At 44.3% G+C, this 24,776-nt stretch overlaps 2 protein-coding genes across 2 annotated transcripts; both read right to left on the minus strand.

The window, feature by feature from the left end:
- Positions 1-482: 482 nt before the first annotated feature.
- On the minus strand, positions 483-11,771 carry ccnf (cyclin F). Its single transcript, XM_071515600.1, has 17 exons — positions 11,646-11,771; positions 10,660-10,811; positions 10,394-10,500; positions 10,224-10,291; positions 9,890-10,086; positions 9,229-9,282; positions 8,670-8,774; positions 8,290-8,367; positions 7,596-7,750; positions 6,574-6,738; positions 5,789-5,912; positions 5,435-5,615; positions 5,126-5,213; positions 3,853-3,952; positions 3,556-3,689; positions 3,052-3,227; positions 483-2,548 (listed from the first exon to the last, which is right to left on the minus strand). Exons 1-17 carry the CDS (start codon positions 11,656-11,658, stop codon positions 2,088-2,090), a joined length of 2,358 nt encoding a protein of 785 aa, XP_071371701.1. The 5' UTR covers positions 11,659-11,771; the 3' UTR covers positions 483-2,087.
- Positions 11,772-16,335: 4,564 nt separating this feature from the next.
- On the minus strand, positions 16,336-20,846 carry LOC139641291 (transmembrane protein 100). Its single transcript, XM_071515596.1, has 2 exons — positions 20,776-20,846; positions 16,336-20,610 (listed from the first exon to the last, which is right to left on the minus strand). Exons 1-2 carry the CDS (start codon positions 20,844-20,846, stop codon positions 20,142-20,144), a joined length of 540 nt encoding a protein of 179 aa, XP_071371697.1. The 3' UTR covers positions 16,336-20,141.
- Between the last annotated feature and the right edge of the window lie 3,930 nt (positions 20,847-24,776).

The raw sequence follows: 24,776 nt of genomic DNA on the forward strand, positions 1-24,776 counted from the left end.
CGACCGTCAACAAAACCCCTCACGTGATCTCCGTGGTACGTCACGTGACCTCAACAGCTGTGTCCCCTACCTTTTCATATAGCACAGCAATCAGTTAGCATATTTATACATTTCACACTATTTCTTTATTATTGTTAGTAGTAATAAAAGTAATAGTAGTAGTAATAGTATTAGCATTATAAGTAGCATTGGGCTAGTTTGGTTGGGAGCAGTATTTCTAAAGAAATAAAGCACATTGTCAACACTCCATAGTCACATTTCCCAACAACTTTGCAAAAAGCAGTAAGGGAACAATAATTCTGAGTGTAAATCTACATTAGAAATTCATCAAATCCAAATACATCTATATGTGTGTGTGTGGTGGGGGCATTAAAGTATTAAAAACATTAATTTGCAAGTCAATATGCTTGTTTTATTTGAAATTGATACAAAATAAAACAATATTCACATCACAGGTCACTTGAGAAAACACTGTACTGTTGTAGAAAATGCAAGTTCAGTTTCAACTAAGTTTTGCAAAGAAAAATCTGACTTGTACTTTTTGGAATGAAGCAAAAACAATTTCAAGTAATAGTGGGAAGTTCTTTGTCTCACCCCATTATACATATAGATATGTACACATATATACAAGACACAGGAGATAACCAGTCTGGAGGAACAGTTTAAAATGTATTTACAGTCAGTCACAATCAGTTATGGACATTTGTATACTCAGTGTCCTGAATGAGGCATACAGTACTTTCAAAACCCCATCAAGTAATAATTTGCTGTTAGCGTCTTAACTTCCATTTCTCCAAGGAGGCAAAGCAAATCCACTTAAAATACTTTAGTATTGATTGTTCAAGCGTAGAAAAGGTTACTATTTTTGTAGTAGAATTGCTGTCCTTCTGTGATGATAAAAGTGCTAGACCTAATTCAGATGGGAGTGAGGGTGGGCAAAATATAACTCATCTGTACATGTTTGAGTTTCCCGTTGCATTGGGTACCTCATTAACTTTGACCTTAATACTTGATGATTGTGTGGCACTACACATTTATGACAAGCTGCATCCTTAGTGGTTTAGATCACGAAGGGTGATCGGTTGGAGGGCTCTCAAGTTAGTTAGCTCCATTATCGATACAGCTCCATTTCTATTATTTTACATATAGTGTGTCAACATCAACACTTAATCTGCAATCTATCAGGAACACTCCCAAATGGTTAATGTGTCAATGGTCTCCTCTAAAGTAGCGCGGAGCAAAATGTTTAACAGCACAATGGATGTACAAGACTGTAGGAGAAAATGCAGACTACCTAAAAGTCTCATTTCACAGCTCTGTCTATACAGGTAGACGCCCCTGACAACACAAATGACAACACCACAGTACCTTTGGCATACACACATATGACATGACAAAACTGAAGAGTAAGAATTCATACAATCATTTCAAAGGCTTCAGATAGACATTTACATCAAGCAGATGACCGAGTGGTCATCTCTTGACGACAATATTCACCATTACAAGATGGCTAGATTCTTGTACAGACAGTGCATATCAGAAACTATGATAACCAATACAATCACAACAACATGCCAGCTATGTTTAAAGGTTTTCACGCTAAGATTTTCACAATGAATGCTTTTTTATTCCAAAACAAGTCCATGAGGTTTCATTTAATGAGCTTGCAACCATCTGATGAGATCTGAGATAGGTTGTTGTCGAAGGCTGTGAGACAAAACATGGCCACCATTGTACCAGGGTCCTGAGGAAAGTCAAGTCATGTTCCAGTGGTTTCAGAGCTGAGTGTGAGTCAATGGGTGTACTGTCTAGGTTTACAAGAGGTATTTTTTACTCTGCCATGGCTGTAAACAAAAATGAAATGTAACATGTAAAAGAAGATTGTTGGTTACCATTTTTATTTTCCTTTCCCTTTTTTGTCTTAAACCGCAAAGTCTCTTGATCTTCTGGCAATTGAGGGACCAGTGCAGACTGACAGGAGCGAGGAAACAGCATCGAGAACAAAAGAAAAGTGCTGGAGAAAAATAGTTGAGTGGGTGGTGCTGAGAATAGCCATATCCGTGTCAGTCCAGTCAAACAACCACTGCTTATAGGCTTAGAAACCCCACATTGGCAGAATACTCCTCTCCTTCATCATCTTCCTCCTCCTCTCTCTCCATCTCCATCTCCCCTCCGCTATGGGCTGCTGTGTTCTTCCTCTTCACCTGTTTGCTGGAGGAGCCCCTCGGCCTCTGCATGGGCACCAAAAGGCGGAAGCCTGGCTGGGCGTTGGCAGACGCTGTGCCCAAGGCAGGGGGAATGGTCTTGAATGTGCAAGGCATGAGGGAGGAGGAAGAGCACGTGGACGAGGGGCTGGCACTTTGGACGGAGGAGTATCCTGAGCTGTGAAGGTCGGCGGAGAAGGAGAAGGGATCCCGGCCCTGGCCATCCTTGTCCTCTGCCCGTTCCGCTTCACAGAAGCTGTCTTCATCACTGGACAGGGCTCGGCAGTGCTCTAGTGTATTGTCTGCATTCGTCAGCAGCTGCAGTTCGACAGCCATGATGGAGCCTATTGAAAGAGAAGAGGTATCAGGATTAATGACACTGAATAATTTTGGGCAAAACACAAACTATTGAGCCTTGATCAGACAGGACATGCTTTTAGCAGCAGGAAGCATCTTTGTCTAATTGTTTCCAATGAGTTTGAAGGGGTTTGCAAGCTGCTTTTGCACTCTAGCGGTGGCCTCGCGTTTTCAAGCCTTCAAAGCACATCCCGTCTGATCAAGGCCTAACCCTATCAATACATTTATAGTCATCCATCCATTTTTTGCGACAGGGAGCTTAGATTAGCAAGAATGCCTTAATGTGAGCTATTAGTATATAATGCTGGACATTGCAACTGCTGACTCATATCTAGTCCCATCACATCCTACTGGAAGTCTGACTCATGCATTGTTCTCCTCTATATAGCCAGCGGTTACTTTATGCCCTATAAATGTCTTTGAGACTCTGCCAGTAACCACATTTGATGCGTCCACCCAGCCCCTTTCTCTCCTCTTCCCCGGCACTCACTCTCTCCGTCTCTCTCCGCCTCGCTCTCCTCCTGGTCACCCTCATAACCAGAACAGGAAGTGTCCAGGCTCCAGTCCAGGATGTCGCCCAGCAGCGTCTCCTCCTGAGTGGACAGCTCAGCCGTGGGCGTGGCCACAAAGCTGCCTCTGTGGGCCTGCATGCTGTCATCACGTCTCCTTGGGGGACAACAAGCAGTGGGTTACAGTGAGTCACTGGACCATCTCACAGATGGCACAAACAAACACCTTCTGGACAACACGGTTCACAAGGCTGTTTGTCACACAGCACAGGGTGATCCAGCAAGCATAGGAGCCGCTAAATGAGCAGCAAGACACTGGTCATTTTGCTGTCGCCCAGTGACTTATGCAAATGTGACTTATGACTTAGAGCTGATTTTTGTGTACCATTTTCAAGTTACACCGGCACTCCAAATACAAAGATTTTAAGTCAAACACTGATGTATGTGTTGTACGGGGAAACTGTGTGTGTTGGCAGCTGGCTAACCTTTTGTTGTTGCTGGACGGGGAGGAGAGGAAGGTGTGGATGTCTGCTGGTTGGCCAGTGGGGCTGGAAGGCTCCATCTGAGGCTCTACCTCAGGGATCTCCAAGATCTGACACAGCTCTCTGAAGTCCATCACCTGGTGCAGGCCATGAAATTACATCAGTGACCATTTAGATTCAGGAAACAAACACAAGAGATACTGAACCACGATACAAGAATTTGTTTTTGAATGGCAAGTACAGAGAGGACTTTTCCCAAAAACATCATACACCTACAATTTACAAAAAGTATGCAAGTACCTTTTCTTTGCTGATGTGCTGGTAGGCCTCGTCCTCAAAGCGCTGTTTAACACCAGTGAGAGATACGTGCCTGTAGTCTTTGGGGACATCTTGACTGAAACTGAGGGAGAGACAGAGGAAAAAGAGAAAAGAAAAATGACTACGTTTGATCCACTGCATCTCTATAATCAATCTGTGGGACAAATCTTGTTACTTGTCCATTTGGGGATTAGACTTGTCTATACGATGCTCACCTATCCAAGTGACTCACCCTGCGGCACGTTTCTATGACTCAGTTGCTGATTCACGTGGCTGCACACACTCCCCCATCCGCCCCCACACATACAGCCCAAATGCCTCCCACTGTCTTTTATGACTCTGCCAAGCTGCTAAAACCCCACAACTGTCTGCTGTATGCCTGTTGCCAGCCGCAATGGCCATATATTTCGTTGTGATCACCTGGCTGTATAAACAATCTGATATCTAATCAATAGGATTATATGAGCATGGTAAAAATAGCCAGACACGTCACCGATCAATTCTTGTTATCCCAGAGGTTTCCAAGTTGTTGTTTTTTTCTATTTTTGTAGTGACTGTGAATGTGCCAGAAGGAAACACAGTGAGGTAGTTGCCTTGTGTGTGTGTGTGTGTATGCCATGGCACAGTACCAAAGCAGAATGCTGACTAGAACAGTATCAGTACAGTTTGCTTTAGTTTAGAGTCTGTTTTTGAAAAGGTACTAAATACTCTTCAGCCTTTCGTAATCAAGCAACTATGTGAGCTAAAGCTTCTTAGTAGGAACTGCTGCTGCCAACGAGGAACCAACTGAGAAAAATAAATGTGACAAACAGAAACCACTTCATTTGCTGGCTAATCAAATTCAGAGCTACGGGAGGACAGCTGCCAAATAAGCTGCACCTCCACAAAAGAAGATGCAATAGTCAGAAGCACCTTTTCTTTGATGTAGAAAGCCTCATTTCATTTTTAACTGAACACACATTATTAGGACCACAGAACAGAAACATTTCTGAGGTCACTAGTAGATGACTAAGCAAGTGTAAAGTCTGAGACGTGCCTTTCAAGCACAGTTACAACGTCCCACCTCCAAGGTCACCAAGGGAACCAATTAGAGCTAAACTCAGAATGGATGATGGCTTCACAACTTGCAAAGAAGGAAGTGACTAAATCTGAATGTTATACGACTGACTGGGTGACTGAGCAGGAGGATGAGAGAAATTGTTTGCTTGGGTACCAATCCAGGCAAAACGACTGACAAACACTGTGAGAAGCTTACCACTTGACATAGAGCAGCACGGCTAAGGGGATGAGCTCTTGCTTGGAGAAGCCTGTATAGTCAGCCAATTGGCTGGGCCAGATGGGAGCTGCAGAGAAGGAGATAGGGGGAGAGGAGGAGGGAGTCAAGCGGAGTGAGCATCAGGCAGAAGTCGAGGTACACATGAACTTGACACTCCACGACTAAAAATGTAAATTCCATGCGTTTGAACAGATAATTTGCATCATGTGTCAGTATTTAAAGGCCAAAACACTGCATCTTTATGCCTGAAATTACAAGTGTGTGTGTGTGTGAATGAGTGTTTATTACCATAGTGATGCAGTGTACGTGTAAGAAGTAGTGCAGCGCAGGCCAGTTTGGCAGGCGGTGGCGTGGCCAGGGCAGAGTAGAGCAGGGACAGCTCACAGATGTAGCTGAACAGGTGAGTGGTCCGCCTCTCCAGAGGCAGCAGGGACAGCAGCACCTCCCCATAGTCCAGCAGTGTGGGGCTCTGAGAGGAAGAGCATAAAACATCTCATACGTCACAATTACAGATTCTTCAAAATGCATAATGTGCACAAAGAAGCTAGCTTATTGCAGTACAATTACAGTCATCCAAAAATCTTTTAGGCAAGAAAAAATAAATAAATGCAGGAATTTTTTTTTGTTTGTTTATGTACTCACCCTGATCTTTCCACCCAGCACAGAGACAACCTCCCCCATCATGCGGACCAGGTCCTCATATTTGTAGGTGTTGTCTGTGAGCCAAACAGCCTCACGTATGGTCAGAATTTCTTTACTGATGTAGCTGGAAAGAAAAGAACAAAACACCGACTTAATAAAAACTTTCTCCTCCAAACCACCCAGCCATCCCTCCCCACTCCAAGTCCTCTCATTTTTTTTGTAATTCAGTGTATTTTTAAATTTCCCTTTTAGGGGGTAAATGACATAGGAGCATACAAAATAGTACAGATTACATTACATTTCACCCCCTACCCCCCTCCCACCTTCTGTCCCTCCCTCCAAGGGGCACACAAAACAGAGTGATCAGGTCCTAAAAATAAAAGTAGCAATATCCAGTTAAATGTAAAATAATCAGGCTTAGGATATTGAGTACATACAAAGAAGAAAAAGAAAAAGGGGGTGAAAAATAAACAAAAAGAAAACACAAGGATACTTTAAATTCATATATTGGCATTTTATACAGAGGGAATTTTATATTTTACATATTTTTATGCTGTGAAACAGCCGGTCAATTTCCACGTATAGATTAAATAAAGATTTTAATCAGAAAACTAGGGTGAAAATCATGAAAAGCCTCAAGATCCCTTAAGTGCTGGACTTTCCCAGTTTTCCCTACAGCTTCCCTTGTATCAGGACACAACTGTATTACAACCTTTATTACAAAACTAGAAACCATTATATGAACAGGTCAGAGAGCAGAGGGGTAGGAATGTGCGTGTTCTCACCGTGTGCAAACCACCATGCAGGCGATGCCCAGTAGCTGGAGGCGAGCCTTGGGGACAGAGCGCAGGGCCAGGTAGCGGTCGACACAACCCACTGTCACATGCAGCGTCAAGCTGGAGAAGTCCTTCATGGTGGTCACCTCCACAAGCCAGTCCACCAGGATGTATCTAGAGAGAGGGAGAGAGCGATGGAGACAGATGGAAAGAAAGGTGAAGGGACAGTGAACATCATGTGGCTAAGAGAGAGAAAGATCATGGCAGAAAAATGAAGTAAACCAAGATGAAATTCAAACAGGACACTTTGGCGTCTAAGTGTCCCAGCTAAATTGGGGCCACACTAAATGGCCCAACAGATTGTGAAAAGACTGGAGAGCACACGCTTAATGACTGCCATTCTCACATTGTTTCCTCTCGTGTCATAGAGGCGCGCACACTTGACAAGATGAAGACATAATATCCAAATTGTTGTGCTGCCAAAACAAACATGGAAGGGGGACAATTTGCTGTTGTATGTTTTCCTATTGTGCACTTGAGTCTGATTGGCTACTGCCAGTTTCTGTTCAGATTTAAGTCACTGACCACTTCACACTGCAGAACACTTGTCTAGATCCTTGTCGACAGACTGGTTTGGGAGACAAGAAATTAAAGTCCTTAACCCTCATACACTACAAGATCATATAGGCTGAATGTCCACTGTGACTGAATGTCCACATGGACCATGCTAAACCAGCATGGACCATGTTTGATCTTGAAAATTAGTGATGGTCAAATCATCATCCTAAAAAGTTGCACAGTGTGTCCCCTCATTCGGCAGGTAACTGTGGTTTGCCTGGCACTCTTGAGCTGGTGTTCTGTTAAATCTATCTTCTAGTAATGTAATTAGAAAAAGCTCAAATTTAATGATCAAAACACAATGAGTCATCACAATGATTCCTACAGGAACATTCAGCTGTCTGGAGATACTATTCACCAACAGACTGAGGTCATGTCAGCAGCAGTATGGTAGACTTTCTGTATTCATCTACCTCATGGTGTCCTTGATGCCCCGTCTGAGGATCTCCTCAGCGCGGTGGCGTGGCGTCGGGGGAGAGGAACTGAAGAGCTGGGCCACCAAGTCAGCACAGGCCTTCGCCTCCAAACCCAGAGGATTCCCACTGCTGCACACCTTGGCCAGGGATAGCTGGGGAAAGGAAAAAGACATGGTTAGGATAATAAGTTAGATTAAAAAAAACACAGTTTGAGGGCATGTTGTGCTGGGTCACACTGAAAGCAACCATAAAGTTGACTACTGCACTGGATTTGACAGAGAGCCTGTCATTGTAATTACACAGTGGGATTCTCGGAAGAGCTTGTAATTTGGATGAGTCATATTTTTATGATTCAGTGCAGCAAAGCTTTACAAGGCTATCAAAGAAAAAAAAAATGGTATGTCAACTGTCATGCCCTCCTGAGCACAACTCCCCAAGTTGGACAAATGGAGGAGCGGGAGATGAAAATGGAGAAATGAAAGACTTGACAGATAACAAGGCATACATAAAAGCTGTCAAATGACAAACACTCCCCTCCCTTTTATATCATTATGGTGAACGACCGAAGGAGGGCAAATCTGTAGACTAACAAAAAGGCAAACACAAAGACTAAAATTGTACAAGAACACATCAAATCTACACACACTTGATATAATGGCATAAGGCAATCATCTGTCTTGCAAACACACACCTGAGCCTCCCAGCATCCTTTGGCAGCATAGTCCCTGAGGGTTCGTACACACTGAAGGTACCTGCCTGGGTCTGCCATCTGAAACACAAGAGACCCAATTAACCATTTCATATTTGGCCAACAGTCTCAGCATCAAGCAATATACTAACCACAGACAGTTTTTCTAAATGTAATGAAAAACAGTTCCGCTGCAAATTTAGGAGTCCCGAATTTTGAAAATAAGTTTCCATGCATGTTTCACATATAAAGAATTTTGGCCCTGAATCTGAATGCGTTTCAGTGCTTGACATGCAGAAATGTGCAGTAAGTCAATAAGGTCCAGTGTTGCTAATGAGCAACTTTGAATAGAATATTGCCAGTGAAAAAAAATTCAGACTCACGGCAGCTTTACGGTTGTGCTCCCACAACAGGTAGGAGCTCTGTAGGCAGCCAGCCTGCGACGACTCCTCCAGCATGGGTAAGGCGTCCGAGCGCCTTTCATCCTCCTGGAAAAATAAAACAGGGTTCCAGACATGATTGGCCAGTCTTACTTACCAAACTGAATAGAAATAACTTGCTTTTCCTAGACCACTAATAAAGCACTCAAATAAAGTGGTCTGCTAAACATTTTGTCTAAGGTACGCATGAATGCTTGCGTGTAATGATCCTGAAAAAATACACCCAAGTTCTATTTAGGCTGTGTGTGAAATCATTTGCCACTTTGCTAAATAACAAAGCATTAAAAACAGTGGGGCTGTGGGCAAGCAGAATCAACAGGGATTGCAAGTCAACAGCTGTGCTATATGAAGAGGAGAAAACAACAATTATCCCATCTGTGCTCAGGACTAGTCACACAGCCCCCTGTGACAGCAGCATGAAGCCCCATGCTCTGATTACAAGCCAGCTGAAACTGTGCAAACCACACCCAGGCGGAGGCTCCAGCCTCACTTTCACACTCACCTCAAAGAGCTGCAAAACTCTGGCCAAACAGTACAGCAGGGCCCCCTTCCTGTCCTACACAGACAAGAACAAAATTAATTAATTAATGAAAACTGAAAAGTCTATACATGATATTATATTACTGTCCTTTTGCTTGTTTAATATGGACAACTATCGCCAACATTGTTCCATTTCTATGGAATTCTGTAAATTTTCGTTTTAATTTCAGTGAACAACAAAAGAAATTCTGAATTATTTGGAGAAGCTTTATTTGATGCTGTGATAATAGAAGTGTAACGTGCCAACAAGGACAGGGCTTCTAAACCCAGCCTCTACGACAAAAGTAAGTGGTGTTGCGAAGGACCTCCCAGGGCCAAAACGGGACCTCCATTTGTCTTCAATAGCCAGAGTGAGGAAAGCAAGCTAGGGCCAAACTTTCTGCTTATTTTGGCTAAGGCGTTTGTATGAATTCATCTTCTCATCCTCAATCCACATCAGACCTCAAACTCATTTTAATCATTTGTAGCAATGGAGAGAGAGACCATGAAGCATTATCAATGTCTACCCCTTATAGGTAATAGCTCTTGTTTCTAAGGAATCGTTCGGCTGAAGTTTGGATGGAGGAGATAACAGAAGAAGTGTATGCTTGTCTGTCCTGTATACTGGCCTTAGCAATACTTACCACGTTGTTGTCACTCTCGGCCTTAAGACGGTCAAACACCACGGCCTTACAGCAGCTGCCAGTGGGGGACCAAGGGGGACGGATGAAGACCCAGATGAAGGGATCTGCCGTTGGAGAACGCAGGCTCTCTGCCAGGCTGAAGAAGCGGGAGGCCTTCCGACCACACACATCCGCCCGTCCCTCGTCACTCAACAGCGCTAAGAAAGGGAATAGGAGAAAGACATGAGATGAAGTGACTAATGTGTGTGGAACAAGGCACAGGTAAAGAGCTGTAATCACTCAGAACATTCACAATTAATGGTTGAATTAGAGAGTTATGAAGAGTTTAACTTACGTCCTTCATTGTACAAATAAGCAATCCCTAGTTTCACAGCAGCTTCAAAATTCCCTTTTTCTGCAGCTCTGAAGAAAGAGAGAAATTTTATGTAAAAACCCATTCAGAAGGAAAATAATAGTTTGACGGAAGGGAGTGTTTGACGAAAAATTTGACGGAAGAGAGTGTACCTTTCAAATAGCCACACCGTCTTAGGGGCTGGCCAGGTGTCTCTGAAACAGACCCTGGCCCAAACACTGGAGTGGTTGTCAATGATGTCCCGCAGCTGGGAGTGGACCTGCAACAGGAGTCAAGCCAATTAGTCCCTCTATAAAAGAGACACTTGACCCACCAAATCAGGTGGTTACAAGATGCTGAGCCAAAAGCAAACCCTGATGACGTTGCATGTATATGCTAGAGGTTGTGTCGGAGTGTTACAGTGTGTGTGTTTACTCACTGCTCTGACAGCCAGCAGGTCCTCAGCAGAGAGGCACTGAAGCACACACAGCAGAACCTCCTCAGGAAGAGACAGCAAGGTTAGGGCTGGAGTTCGCTTACGGACCCGCTTCCGCACCGGAACAGAGTAGCATTTCGAACAACGGCAGTGGACTACAGAAAGAAAAAGATATTGATAATTAGACAGTTACAACAAAAAAGATTATTTAAGCATCTTAGCATTTAACATAAACCCCATCTTTGATTCAAGAGACCACCAATGGACTGCACTCACCACAGCTGTTAACTCAAAAGCATTTCACATCTTAGTGTTGGGCTGACAGTAATTCTCACATGAAGGTCTCACAAACATTTGCAGTTAGTTTAGAGTAGATCAGTATCCAGCTAGTATGTTAGCTGGTAGTTATGAATGAAGTTTATGGCTCCACTTTCAAACTGCCTCATCTCCAGGCGGTCTATTGAAATTCAGTTTGAATTTGGGCTATAAATTTATGTGGCAAACCGATTACTTTAAAGTATTTAAAAAAAAATATGAACATCATAGTTAATAAAGTGTTGTAAGCATCACCAGACCGCGGTGAAGTCTCCTATCTGACTTGGAGAAGTCAAACGAAGTGGGCGCCCAAATTTCCCTCCTGCGGCTATACAACTATAGCTATTTTTTTTATAGTTAAATGTTATAGCTATTTGGATTTTGCAGCACCCATTACTATCAACTTGTAAACAGCAACGTAAAGGATACATGTTTTCCACAAATGTTGCCGATTTTCAAGTAAGGTATTTTCAACTTGAACTTGCAAGACCTATGGCTAACAGGCTAACGTTTATGTTGGCTAGAAGTTAAGTAATGGTAACGCTGCAAGCTAACTCCGTCAAAGGTTCAAGAATTAAACAGCGTACACGTTGAGACAATTGTCGCGTATTAATATGGGATATTTGTACATTATTCTGACAATAACCGATAGTTAAAGTTGACTAGCTACTTACCGCCCGCTTTCATTGCAAGTGGAGTGATCTCTCCTCAAACAGTGATGCCTGTTGCTACTGGTCTGACTGAACAGAAAAGCAGTTTAAAAGATGCCGATACGAATATATTACTCTTACACTTACACGTCTTCACGAGAAGATGAAACAAACGTTTTTACAATAGTGCTCACTACCTTACTTGTACTGTAACTTTTAACTAATATGTGAAGTTGTTAGCTCTTGCATGAATTCAAATTCAAGCATGCATCCTTACGAGGAAGACCCTCCCCAAAGCTACTCTGGCACCGCCCGCGCCCAGCGTTTAAACATCAACTTCAATCTTATTGGTCAAACGCGGGTACGCCCATCGACCATGTAGCAGCCTTTTGATTCGCCGAGATGAAGACCAGCAGTACCTATTGGCTGGATTTTATAAACTCTGAAATAAAGGACGATGATTGGACAACGTAGCGCCATTTCGAAGTACGCGCTCGCAAACAAAGGTATATCATTGGTTGACGTGATTATAAAAAACGTGTACAGGGCCACCTTGTTGCTATGGATTATGGGACCTGTAGTTGAAGAAAAACTACCGTTTAAAGGTACTCTATTTAAAGGGACAAGAACCATAACTTGCGCTGACAATCTTCAGTTCCTAGGATCCAATAAAACACGAATTTTATAATAATTTATATACTATTATGATATTATACTATTTTATAATAATTCAATACCAATTAATTCCCACAACAAGCAGACAAAAAGTGTTTCTAAACCCAGGGAAGTCCCACGACACTCCCATGATGGGTCCTTGTCATCCACCACAGCTTGGGTTATAAAATTGATGTCCTGTTTTGTGTCTATCAAGCACACTGAGACAGATAGAAACCTTGTTTGATATGGCGTAATGTACTGAATCTTGTGCTATTGAATGTTTGCCAATTTTAGCTTGGATGAGTCATTATTTTCATGCTAGTAATAGTAACAGATAGCTTTCCAAAAGCTTGACACGACTTGAAATGAAGGTGAGGGAGGGCAAGAAGGGAAAATGACTCTGACACACTTAGTAATTAATTAGTATTTTCAAGCAAACTTTTTTAGTGTGTGGACATAAAAGAGCAACTCGATTGATGGTTATTTTGAAGTTGTTGGTAGTGATTGGTTTTGTTTAATCATGTATTGCTCACTTGTAAAGTTCATCCATTGGGCTGATTAGCTTTAATTTCATTACATTATGTGTGATTGAAACTGCTACATCAAAGATCCATTCAGTAAATCAATTGTGGTTTTTCACAACTGATTTACTGAATGCCTACTGCTTTGTCACCAAATGACCCCCCATCACCCCCACCCCAACCGGCATGCAAACATTTCATCACCAAAATCTGAAAAAGCTTGATAATTGAGATACATATGTAAAATACAGCATTATCGTCCTCTAGTAGCATTTACAAGGAAAGCATCGACCTAGTAGAAGACAAAGTGCGCAAATATTTGTTGGTCAGTATTGGTTAATTAACCCCTGTAATAAAGATAAGACTAGGAAGTGCATTCTAATATCCTGCTGAATGCACAGATTAACATTTGCAGACTCCCATCACTGAGGCACAGGATGTGGAAGCAAGGGGAAATCCACACTCATTAGGCATAATCAATGAAGCTAAGTATACCGGCTTACGTGAGCAAAGGTTAAGTACAAAGAAAGTACACATGTGAACGCTGGTGGAGCAAAACAAGCTTATCATTCATGTGTTGCTTGTAACTGAGCACAGTAAGGAACAATGTTAGTTCTCTTACTCTTTTGTCCAGCTTTTTCTTCTGCACACACACACACACACACACACACACACACACACACTCTTTAAATGCATTCATTAATCAACATTTGTGTGACATAGCAAACATGTAATTAACAAAAGCCGCAGACTGGCTCAGCCTCACATGCAGCTGCCTCTGGGGACATGACATGATGATCTGTCTGTTTCCCACTGTGAGTAAACAGGCAGCCATGTTCCAAGAATAGTGTCCTTTTGATGACTGCTCACTTGAGGGTCATACAGGAGCAGAGTGCACACTTCAGGCTCTCTCTCTATTGCTGTGTTCACCATTCATTTTCCGTACCCGACCCCAATCTCATCACCGACAAGCGCTGTAGCATTCAACATTACCTCTGCAGCCTCGTGCAAACACCACACAGATCGAGTTCAACGGCTGCCTTGCCTCACTGAAGGTAAAGTTTCTGTAAATTCAAAACTAACTAATATTGTATATATAAGTGTATATAACCTATGTACTTGTGTATATAACCTATGTACTTGTCAAATGCCTCTGATAAGGGCAAGTCAATTGAGAAATAGTCAAGTAGTCAAATAGTCAAATCATCAGTTGAATAGGATGCTGATTTATGAATATGAAATTTTCTCTCAAGCCTATTAATTAATTCAATCCATCAGTTCCTATCAATATATCTGTCACCCTTCTAAATACTGTATGGAGGCTACACATGTCAAATGGAGAATAAAGAGAACTATTTACTTTTCACTTTTCAATGTTGTTTGAGGGATGAAGTGCTCGTCGCATTTCAGAGTGGAGATGTAGCCTAGCACAATTATCTTGTAGCTGAGTGACCTAAGACAGGGCAGAGTGACATCCTCAATTGGGTGCATTCACTGTTTCCATAGAAACTCCTACGGGTCTCAGCCACAGTCTCAGTGAAACACAAGGTGACCAATAATAGCAAGGGACAAGCAATCAGTTGGTGCATTTCTCCTAAATTGAGAATAATTACAGCAATAAAACCATATATACACTCAAATGACTGCTAAGTCTAAGTCTATAATTTTCGCTTCTCCAAACATATATTATTTCTCAGGGTAATTTAACTGAAAACATGCATGGGTCTAATCATGTGAACACAAAATGTGTACCCCTGAAAGGAAGCAATTGAGGTTGCTTAGAAAAATTTGCTAGAAGAGCAATTTAGATCACAGTTGAGCAATTTACTTCATAAGAGCTGCCCTAGTCTATTTAGCAAGGTATTCATCAAAGAAAGAAACAAGATCAATTCGAAACAAGCTTTTGCAGAGGACTTAAAACAGATTACAGATAGAAAGAGACAGAGAGAGGCAGGGAAAGAGAGAGGAAGAGAGGAGGGTGGGAAGGTTCAGAGGCCAAGAGATGGGCTGTACCAGAAGTAGGGTGGAGAAGCCATGCCAAGTTCTTTGCGCCTGTGGCTAATTTGCAATGTCTCCTCTTTACTTGTGTGATGCCCGTCCAAAAATAATCAGACAATGTTATGCTATTCCAGTATTTTCAGGCATTTGACTGATTAAATCCAGAAGTTTCTAATCCTTATCACATTTCGTTTCCACTGCGGTACCAGTCTACAGCATTCAGTTACCACAACATTTTAATTTGATTTTGCTTTTGATTGAATTTGTCTGTCTTGCCAGGCGTATCTGATTTAGTCTTACACCTCTCTCCTAAACAGATGTAGTCATATCTGAAGCAGCAACTACTTAGATGTAACACCATCCTGCTAAAAAGGTCTAATGTGAAACAAACAGCAGACAGATACTCAAGTTTGTCTTTGGTTTGCACTGGTGCTGTTTAATAACTATTGAACAAAAAGAGATCAGAGAAATCAGGCCTCAGTATGGCTAGACATGAGTCACATTGTGCTGCCTGTTGCACAATTTGGAACTGATAACAGCCTTCAATAATTGAGTATGATTAAAAGCAAACAGCACTAAGCGCTCAGGTTTGAAGCCAAGTCTGGAGATTGGGAGGCGGATGAGTTGCTCCCAGCTGGTTTCCTGTAATCTGTGCTGACCCTAGCAATCCAACTGACCACTTCCCTCCATCTGCACTTTGCCCCCGTTGACCTCTCCGCCCTTATCCAGGCCGAAACACTATTCTCTCCACACCCACAGCCGTTTCCCAGCACGAACACCAGCGTTTGATACAGTGACGTTCATGCTCATCAAATGTAGAATAAAACCATGGTGAGCTGAGCGGTGCTGCTGTTCTTACTGGTGCAGACCTTTACAGTAGTGAAATGTATAGTATAAGACTTATGATCGGTCACTGTCAATGTGTTTTTCTCATTTCATCATTTTACCAGTAGGGGGTGTCTTTTACTGCGTCGATATCGAATCTGTTTTTCATAATAGCCAATGGATTCCACATGCCCAAGGCTTGCCATACAAGTGATCTAAGCTGGGGCGGGTTAGCAAGCGGCACTCTGTCTACATCAAGCATCTGAATGCCAAGCATGGAGGTAGCAGAGACGGTCTCATTATATCACCAAATTCTTTGTAAAATGCTTCACTGATAATGTGACGGTCAACCCATGTACACACTTGCTCATTCTCAACAATGCAGAGTCAAAACAGTGTGGCAGGTCATTGTCTCCCTCCCTGTCACCCCCATCTGTCTCCTATATTTTTAGCTCAGTCCCAGTTGACAGAGATTCTTCAGAATCTATAGGGATAAAGCTTACAGTTCTACCCTCCCCTCTCTTCAGACTGGACTGCATAATTTCCCAAAGAAAACTAGTTATAGTACTAGAATAACATCTAATAAATGCTTGAGAGGTTTCCGTCTCAAGATATTAACTATTTTGCTAGAACACAACAGACAAAGGTGTTCACATAACATTTCTTTAATACAACAATTGAAATAACAATTAAAATACATTTAGATATGAGTAAAAATATACAGTAGAAATATAAAATAGTTGTATATACAGCACCAAATATTAGAGGGCAGACAAACAAACATATATTTTGAGTCACTCACTGGAGTAACCAACAGCATCAGCGGAGTAGAATAGGCAGACAGCATGGCTGTCTACTGTGTAACAGAAGGATTACCCTCACCACAGCAGAGAGAGGTAGTTTTCCCATTTTTCATTTCTTTTTTTTTTTTTGCAGAAGACAGAAGGGAAATCACTTCACATCTCTACAAAACAATATTTGGCCACCTGCCATCAACGTTAGTCTATGCGTCAACAGTTTGGCACTATTTCACAAGTAGCAAGTACAACTATGCATACGTCATGGTTACATAAGAGCATTTGGCCTGTGTATGCAACCACAAAGCTGTACACACATACATAGTGAATGTATACATGTGAAAACTGCATTGTTGTACAGGCCAAAATAAAAGTGTGTGTATGTTTCTTGTGTAGATGTATGTGTCTGTATGTGTGTATTGTTTGTACTGTATGTGTATCTGTACTGTGTGTTTGAGTGGTTAAATTAGCGGCCTAACTGACTCGAAATCCGTATTCCCAGCACGTTGCTAGCTCCCTGCGGTCTGCTTCTCTCAATGAAATTGTACATCTCCCACTCTCTCTCCCTCACTCTCTCTACCGCCGTGCCACAAAACATCTTTATGGAGTAAAACACCATTTCTGTGCCAGAATGCTTAGAGCTCTCACAAAGGCACATCAACAGACAACAAGAGATTATCGTTATCTACAGCTTTTATTTCTACCTCCTTAACCATTACATTGATCTCTTGGCAGTAATCGAACATTAACACTGTTGAATGTTGTTGAATTCTGCGTGTGCCACATTAGAGTTAAGCTTCATGAAGCCCACCCAACTGCCTGACGTCATCCTCTGAGTAGAACAACCCCTTTCATGTAAGCCAATCTAAGGCAATCTTAATGGATCTGAACACAGACAGGTTCTCCGACAGGGCTGCAGTGCAGGCTAGAGAAGCGAGACAGCCTGCTACGTTGTCATCGTCATAATGTAATGTAATACTGGGGCTTCTCTCTTGTCTGACTGTTCAGAGGATACCACTGCACTGAGCTAAAAAAAGCAGGCTCATAAATATTCTCCACACTTCCTTTGATATTCACCTCGAAAGAAAACACAATTTGACGTGGCTATTTGCGGGGTGTTTGTTGCACTCTGTGCAGATACAAGAAGGCTGAGTATTCTGTGTTAGTCCTGTTTTCAGTCAGTAGGTAAAGGCACAAGGCTCCTCCATCGTGGCCCAGTGCCCTGGCTTCTGCCGTTGGCCCAGCTAAAAGGCCCAAGGTTCACAAATCACAGTCTCCAGTTGACGTTTTCACTGCTCTGCATTATATCCCCTAAGAATAATAGTGCTCTGCTCAGGATGGCTGATCCCAATCTAACCACAGCCACGGCTCCCCACTGCCATATGAAGTCAACAGGCATGACTTCCCAGGCTCTTTCTCTTCTCCACCCTAACCGCCTGCTCTTTCCCTTTCTTCCCTCCCTTGCATGCAGTGAATGAACTATGACAGAGGATGGCTGAAAAAACAGCATACATCAGGGCATCCAAACACACAATCGGTTGCAACAAAGCGTAAGATCCATTGCATGTCTACTACACTATTGAAGCAGGCAGGCAGGCAGGCAAGCCAAGCCGGGTTTATTGGCGAACTGGCCTTCTGGAAGGTCTTTGGCACTGTGTGTTAACTGCTACCTCTGGATGCATAGACACATTTTACACAGCAGCGAGCGTCACTAATCTGGTAACCAGGATCAATACAACAGTGATCAATGACAATTCTCAAGGGTAAATCAGTCTCAGTGAGCATCACACTCCTTCACATAGACACAAAGAGGCTAGATTCCTTCCTATTGCCCGTGCTGTTTACTATACATTCTGTACATTGCACTTTCTCCCTCCTTGTTTTCTCTTTTCCATCCCTCTTTACATTCAGCGACAGAATGAAGAATGTTTAAGACAAGAATAAAACGCTATTGTGTGGTCTCATCCTGTGAGACCACACACAAACAGCAAGCACCTATTCACAGATGTGGAGCTGAGCACAGCTACATTCATCCATTCTCTCTGCAAGGAAAAAGCGCAGTGGCGTAGGAGAGGGAATCCCCAGAACAAAGTCCCTTAGAATACAAACATTCGTCAGTATTCACTGGAGAATAGTACCCTAACGTCACACTGACAAAGGCAGTTGCCATTCACTCTCAGTCAAAGTTTTTCCCCTGTCAGAGAGAAAATAATCCACATTCTATGGCACATAGAGATATAACGAGAAATGGCCTGTGTCCTGTGGGGCTCAATGGTAAGTGTGTGTGTGTGTCGTAATGTGTGTGTGTGTCACGTTGCTGTACACACTTGCTCCTGGGCTATCATGATGGGGCTGACAGTGAGATCCGATGAGAAAGTGGGGGGTGAGCGGGATGGAGAGCTTGGGGGAAGGTCCTGTTGGGGCAAAGAGAGAGGGAGCGAGGGGGGAAATTCTCAGGAGTTCAGATGGAAACGGGGGAATGCGACAGAGCCTTTTTCCATGAGTGCTTGCTCAAGGCACCAAACGGGAGGGGCTCTAGGGGAGCAGGGTCAGTCAAAGTGTCCCCGCAGTGGCATGTCCCCTCAGGCAGTGTCCTTCAGTAATCCTGGCCTGCCCTGCGTGGAGGTGAGGCACCCCACGTAGACAGTAGGCTGGGCGAAAATGCTCACACATAGTCAGGAGGGCAATCAGTAAGGCAGTCAGAGAGTCAGCAGCCCTCTCTTTTTTAATGTGAAGCTGAAGCAACAAAAAGGCCTTTCAGAGTATGTTTCCTCTCTGAGTTGCTTCACTGGAAATTTCTCTCGCTTGGTCGTGAGGCCTCATACAGTGACATGAATGCGACCCTGTGTGTGACTCCTCCAAAGATCTGATAATCTTTCAGTTCACCAGAATCTTTATGTGAACACACACACACACATACACAAACACCCTCCACTTCCCCAGCAGATCCTCTGCCCTCTCCAGCTCCTCGTCCACACAGCTGCCAGTAAGATCCTGCTGGACTCAAGTTCCACTCTCCCATTGCGTAAAAAAAGCCCCAACACATTGCTGCGGTGTCACAGGACGAGCGAATGACGCGGGCCGCTGACGCGGGTGCACTCCTCTTTCGGCTGGGTGTCAGGTTGCCGTCTTTGGCCCACTTCTGGCCTCTTGGAGAGTCACCTGTCCTGGCAGGAGGAATGCCGTGACTGACGTGCCTAGTGACGCCAGCACTGACTCCGGCAGCAGCTCTGCATAGCATGTTAAGTGTGTGCGCGGGCTCCCGCTGTGACTGCTAGTGCATATGTGTGTGTGAGGGCTGTGAGGACTGTGCATCCGTGCGTGCATGTGTGTGTAAATGTGTGCACGGTGCATATTTGTGTGTGTGTGTGTCTCCTCAGAGGTTGTTTTGACACTGGACACCTGCTGTCTGATGATAAAGGAGCGTGTGAGATGGTGGTGATCCCTCCTCGTGCCAATCCAAAATGCTCCAAACCCTACAGGCCCCACAGATCCTCAGTGTCCTGTCTATCTGTCCTTTGTCTGTCTCTGTCTGTCTGTCTGTCCATGATCTCTGGGCCCATGTTCTGTCCAGTATGAGTTGAGCCAAACTCTGTGATAAAGACTAGAAGGGATTTGGGGCTGGGGGGGTGGAGTGGCGGCTTCTCTAGCCCACCCTTGAGCTCCCGGCCCTGGGCGTCTCTCTCCTCTCTCTTGTCCCTATATTGTTTCCCCATAATGCTTCACAGGGGGCACTGCTCAGAGGTAAAGGAGCCTCCCTCTTTCTTTTTCCTTCTCTTCTTCTTGTGGACGGTCCAGCAGGCGGTGGCCATCAGCAGCAGCATCAGACCCACGATGAGCAGCACCACTGACACCACTTTGGTCTGAGGCAGGTCGTTATAGGTGTAGGTCACCCCAGTTCCCGCCACGCCGATCACCAGAGAGATGATTCCGAAGGGGAAGATGCAGCGGTACCAAGACTTCTCCATGCCTCCGGTGGCCTGGGACAGACGCTCCAGGGAGGAGAGCACCTCTGGGACCTTGGCGCCACCCGCCTCGAGGGACTGTCCCTCCTGCCCCGAGGTGGCCTGGGGCTGCGGTTGGCAGGCCAGGTGACCCGTGGTACAGCCCATCCCGGTGCTGTGGGCTGGCGGGTCCTGAAACCAGGCTGCAGTGTCGGCCTCCTGGATCTCCTCCGTTGTCAGCTCTGGCCTGGAGAGACAGAAAGAGAGACAGAGAAAGGCAGAAAAAAAAGAGAGAGAGAGAGAGAGAGAGAGAGAGGAGAAGGTCTGTGTGAGACCGGAGAAGAGACTGGAGGAGGAATGGCTGGAGCTGTGTCAGATGAAGGCTTTTAAGTCAGCGCAGAAATCCACTCACACTTTCCCCTTCTCTCCCTCCCTCTCTGGCTGTCTCTCTGTACACTGCCTGCTGGCTCTCTGGCAGCACATTGTACACTCTGCTGAAGGTAGCGAGGGGGGATATATAAGGGGCCAAAGGCAGGGGAGGAGCTAGAGAAGGAAAAAAAGGGCAAGTCCAAGCCCTCCAATTGGTTCTCCCTTGTGTGACGTCAAACAGTGAAGCAAGGATAACAGGGGGTTGAGGAAGAACAGGAAGGGGGAGGGGAAGAACTGCTCCCTATTTTCCTCCCTCTCCCCATCATTCCCCCTCATTCTCAGTCTTTTTTTTCTGTTTTTTGTTTTCCTGCAGTACAGAAGAATCCCTTAGGGAATATAAGGGAATATAGAAGCCTATTGCTGACTGGTATTAACAGAATAAGATCACAGTTGTGTATGCTGATTCAAAAGAAATCAGAGGAGAGAGGGGAATCCCTAACCCCGGACCTGAACGCTACTTTTTTCCATCTACTTGGTGGGGGGAGGGGGCATCTGACTCCTCACCGCATCGGCAAAGATGTGTCACATCCACATGGCAATTATACAATAGTAACACTGCCATTGCACCCCACCGCATCTCTCATATATGCATCCACACACAGATAAGAACCGCCTATACACACCCACACACTCCTCCATTTATGTGCATGCAGACACCTCAAGACACTGACATGGGTGGAAAAACATCAAACATACCTCTATAAGGATTGTGTAAATACACCAATGAGCATGCACACACTTGACAGAAATGCACACATAAAAAAAAATAAAAAATGGCAGCACCCACTCGTTCCCTACCCACACACACAGTTGGTGCCAGCCCTTGCTGAATGGAAGGCAACCTAGTAGTAGTTAATCCCCAGTATGCTTTGCTCAGGAGCCCTTTTCCTCCATAAGAATCAAATCAATCCAGACAGCTTTCCCTTCCTAAGCTTGCAAATCTAACTCCTCCACATCTCCAAAGCCCAGTTAAGGAAGCATATATCAGCTGTGTACACACACACAGCTGATTGTCTGCATTTTTATCCTCAGGTATTCCTGCTTCTACTATGGAAACATGTCAGCTTTTCTCTTTCCTGGCCTTTTGAAAATGAACTGTGAACTAAATATTAATTATGGCAATTTGACACTGAATGAGCGTGCCTTCAACTACCTATAATTGAAACATTAAAGCACATAAAAGGATGTATATGTGTGATGTGATAATACAGGTCTGATATGCAGGAAAGCAGTGTCACTAAAATGAAGTTGACCTTTTCATGTATCTAAAAATTTCATATCTAAAAGTTTTGTACAGATTTGAACCATATAGTCCAAGACATCATGGGCTCCAACAAAAGAGCAGAGGTGGAGGGCTTGAAAACTGAAATCAAAATAACAATTTTCTCCTCATCATTAGATCAAAGGATTCTTGCTGTTCAATAACCACAAGGCACAGATTCTTATATCTGATATTTTCATGTAATTACCAGACGTGCCTCCAGCCACACAAGATACCTGCACCTTAGTTAAGATACTGTGTATCTCCTTGACAGAAATATGCTGCTTGACGGAGGGAGCTGGCCAAGACCGGGTGAATTGGAGAGGGGGAAATCAAATAATAAACACTAATGCGGGCTAAGTGATGATCACACTGACCCAACGGTCTCTGCTGTAGCTCATTGGCAACAGAGCTGTAGAGGAGCAACAGAGGAGCAGGAGAAGAGGTGGAATGTGTGTGTGTGTGTGTGTGTGTGAGAGAGAGACAATGAGGGGGTGGCAGACAAATAGTGGAGGCACAGAGTGCAGGAGAAAAGACATGTTCAATGAGTAGCAGGCATGTGAAGGAGAAGTGGATTCCTGGTAGCGCTGCTCGGTTTCTGTGGAACTGCGCTTGGACTCTCCTTATCTCAGTGGACGAAGGGTGAAAAGGGAAGAAAATGAGTGAGAAAGCAAATGACAAAAAGTGAACAAGTGGGAAGGAATGCGTAGGCTGTTGTGAAGGCTATTCGATTCTGTCCCTCTGTGTGTGTGTGTGTGTGTGTGTGACATACGTAGTGCTGACATGGGAGAGAAAATGAAGCCCCTTCCATGGAAAATAAAAATGCCGTCAATCTTCATTATGTGACAAAAAAGGCGTGAGAAAAATGGGACAAAGGCATGGGACAGGCGTAACCTGGGCCGGGCCGGGCCATGCTGGCGGGAGTGGGTGAGCGTTGATGGTGACAGCCAGGGCCAGGCAGCAGCAGCAGCTGATGCAACCGGGTCACAGGAAGGCCGAGTTGCGTAGGCACCACTCCCACTGGGACCTGTGTGCTGTGTTGACGTGATCTCGGGGATGCTTTCCTGCCTCCGCCTCTACTCCCTTCACACGCTCTGCTCTAAGACTCTCTGGGCGGACCAGGAGCCTGCAGCACTGTGGAGATCCCATACAGACTGGATGTAACTGGAATCCATAATAGTGTGGAACGATTTCTGGCCCTGATACACAGAGGAGGCCTTGAGAACGTGCTTCAGTGCACTTCTCGTTGGAGCCAGGAATAGTTTCTTGAGTCATAAGGCTCCTGTTGGACATGAAAGCATGGCTTTAGACACAGGGAACATACAATCTTGATAACTGGCAAGGCTTGCAAAGCTGAACTAACCCTCTCCCTCTCCTTTGTCCTCTTTCTTCCCCTCTCTCTTCAGGGGAACCTGCCATTTCCAGTTGACAGCCTGCGGAGAAGCTGGACCGGGATGCATTGTCTTTGTGACTCAGCCGCCTTTGGGTGTGTGCGTGTCTGTGTGTTTGTGCGTTGGTGCAGCAGGGTGCAAACACCCACGGCCTGCTGTGTGAACCCAGCGCCACCTGTTGCCCAGTCTGGCGCAGCCCGTGCCATCTACACGTCATCTGTGGGCCTTTTAGGCCTCTCTGAGCCCCCCTTCTTCTCACATACTCCCTCACATCTCTCACATCACATTTGTGTCGGGCAGAACCATAAATACCCATTTTCTCAAATCTGAGATGCAGTATGTGGCCCCCACATATTGTATCTCTACTCTATGCCAGACACAAACCGGTCAGCAGGAAATTAAAACACTACACTATGAATGGTGTAGTCAACATTCATGATCTCTATGTGAGAGGGGTTGAATTGGTTTAATCTCAACTACACATTAATATTTAGATTTGAAAAATTAGCATGTGGTAAGCCTGCCAATGAGCTAGTGAGCCTGCCACTTAGCATGCAGAAAACATTCATCCATGTTACAAAGATGATAGAGTGTTTCTGTTTTTCATTCATTCTCTCTTCCTGCTTATTCCTATTCAGGGTCATGGGGGGCTGGAGCCTATCCCAGAATACATTGGGCAGAAGGCAGAGAAACTCCCTGGACAGGTTGCCAGTCCATCACCAGGATAACAGAGACAATCACTCACATTCACATGTGAAGCCGGAGCACCCAGAGGAAACATGGGGAGAACATGCAAACTCCATGGGGTGTTTCCAATGAGCCTCATAACATGTGTCCTTATTGTTATTTAGCCCATTATCTGTTTTTTTTGGTACAGCATACATCCTTGCACAGGGTGCGTGGGGTGTGGGTGGGTTGGGGGTGGCGAGGGCGAGGGAGCCTTTGTATTTGTTCGTCTTTTCGTTTGTTGCATTGTAGATGTATTTGTGTTTTAAGGACCCCCTTGAAAACGAGATGATTCATCTCAAGGGGTTTATCCTTCAATAAAGTTCAATATGTTTGTGGAGGGGAGGAGTGTTGATTGAGCAGGTGAGACATACACTAGTGATTACTCACACTACTCTCTCCGATTTACTTATTTGAAGTCATGGCACCCTTGCTGTGTTTACAGTGCAAAAACCATTATTCCCTCACATCAAGCATCAGCAGACCAGCAGGCTTAGAGCTCACAGATGACTAACCACTACTTTCAAGTAATATTACACAAGGTCCTTGTGATATTTCCTATGTAGTTCTAGGTATCCTGCTCACACACAGATTGAATCTTGATCT

Source organism: Centroberyx affinis, unplaced genomic scaffold (assembly GCF_046629955.1).
Source record: "Centroberyx affinis isolate AG114_WGS23_722 - 3 ecotype Tasmania unplaced genomic scaffold, CSIRO-AGI_Caff_v1 ptg000360l_1, whole genome shotgun sequence".
NCBI classification, from domain to species: Eukaryota; Metazoa; Chordata; class Actinopteri; order Beryciformes; family Berycidae; genus Centroberyx; species Centroberyx affinis.

Excerpts from the sequence above, each read along its gene's own strand:
- ccnf (XM_071515600.1), bottom strand. Across the intron at positions 10,292-10,393 it reads ACGGTGTGGCTATTTGAAAG|AGCTGCAGAAAAAGGGAATT; the intron begins GTACACTCTCTT and ends CTCTTTCTTCAG. Across the intron at positions 8,775-9,228 it reads GAGTTTTGCAGCTCTTTGAG|GAGGATGAAAGGCGCTCGGA; the intron begins GTGAGTGTGAAA and ends TTATTTTTCCAG.
- LOC139641291 (XM_071515596.1), bottom strand. The coding sequence starts at position 20,846 with ATGTGCTGCCAGAGAGCCAGCAGGCAGTGTACAGAGAGACAGCCAGAG. Across the intron at positions 20,611-20,775 it reads GAGGGAGAGAAGGGGAAAGT|GCCAGAGCTGACAACGGAGG; the intron begins GTGAGTGGATTT and ends CTGTCTCTCCAG.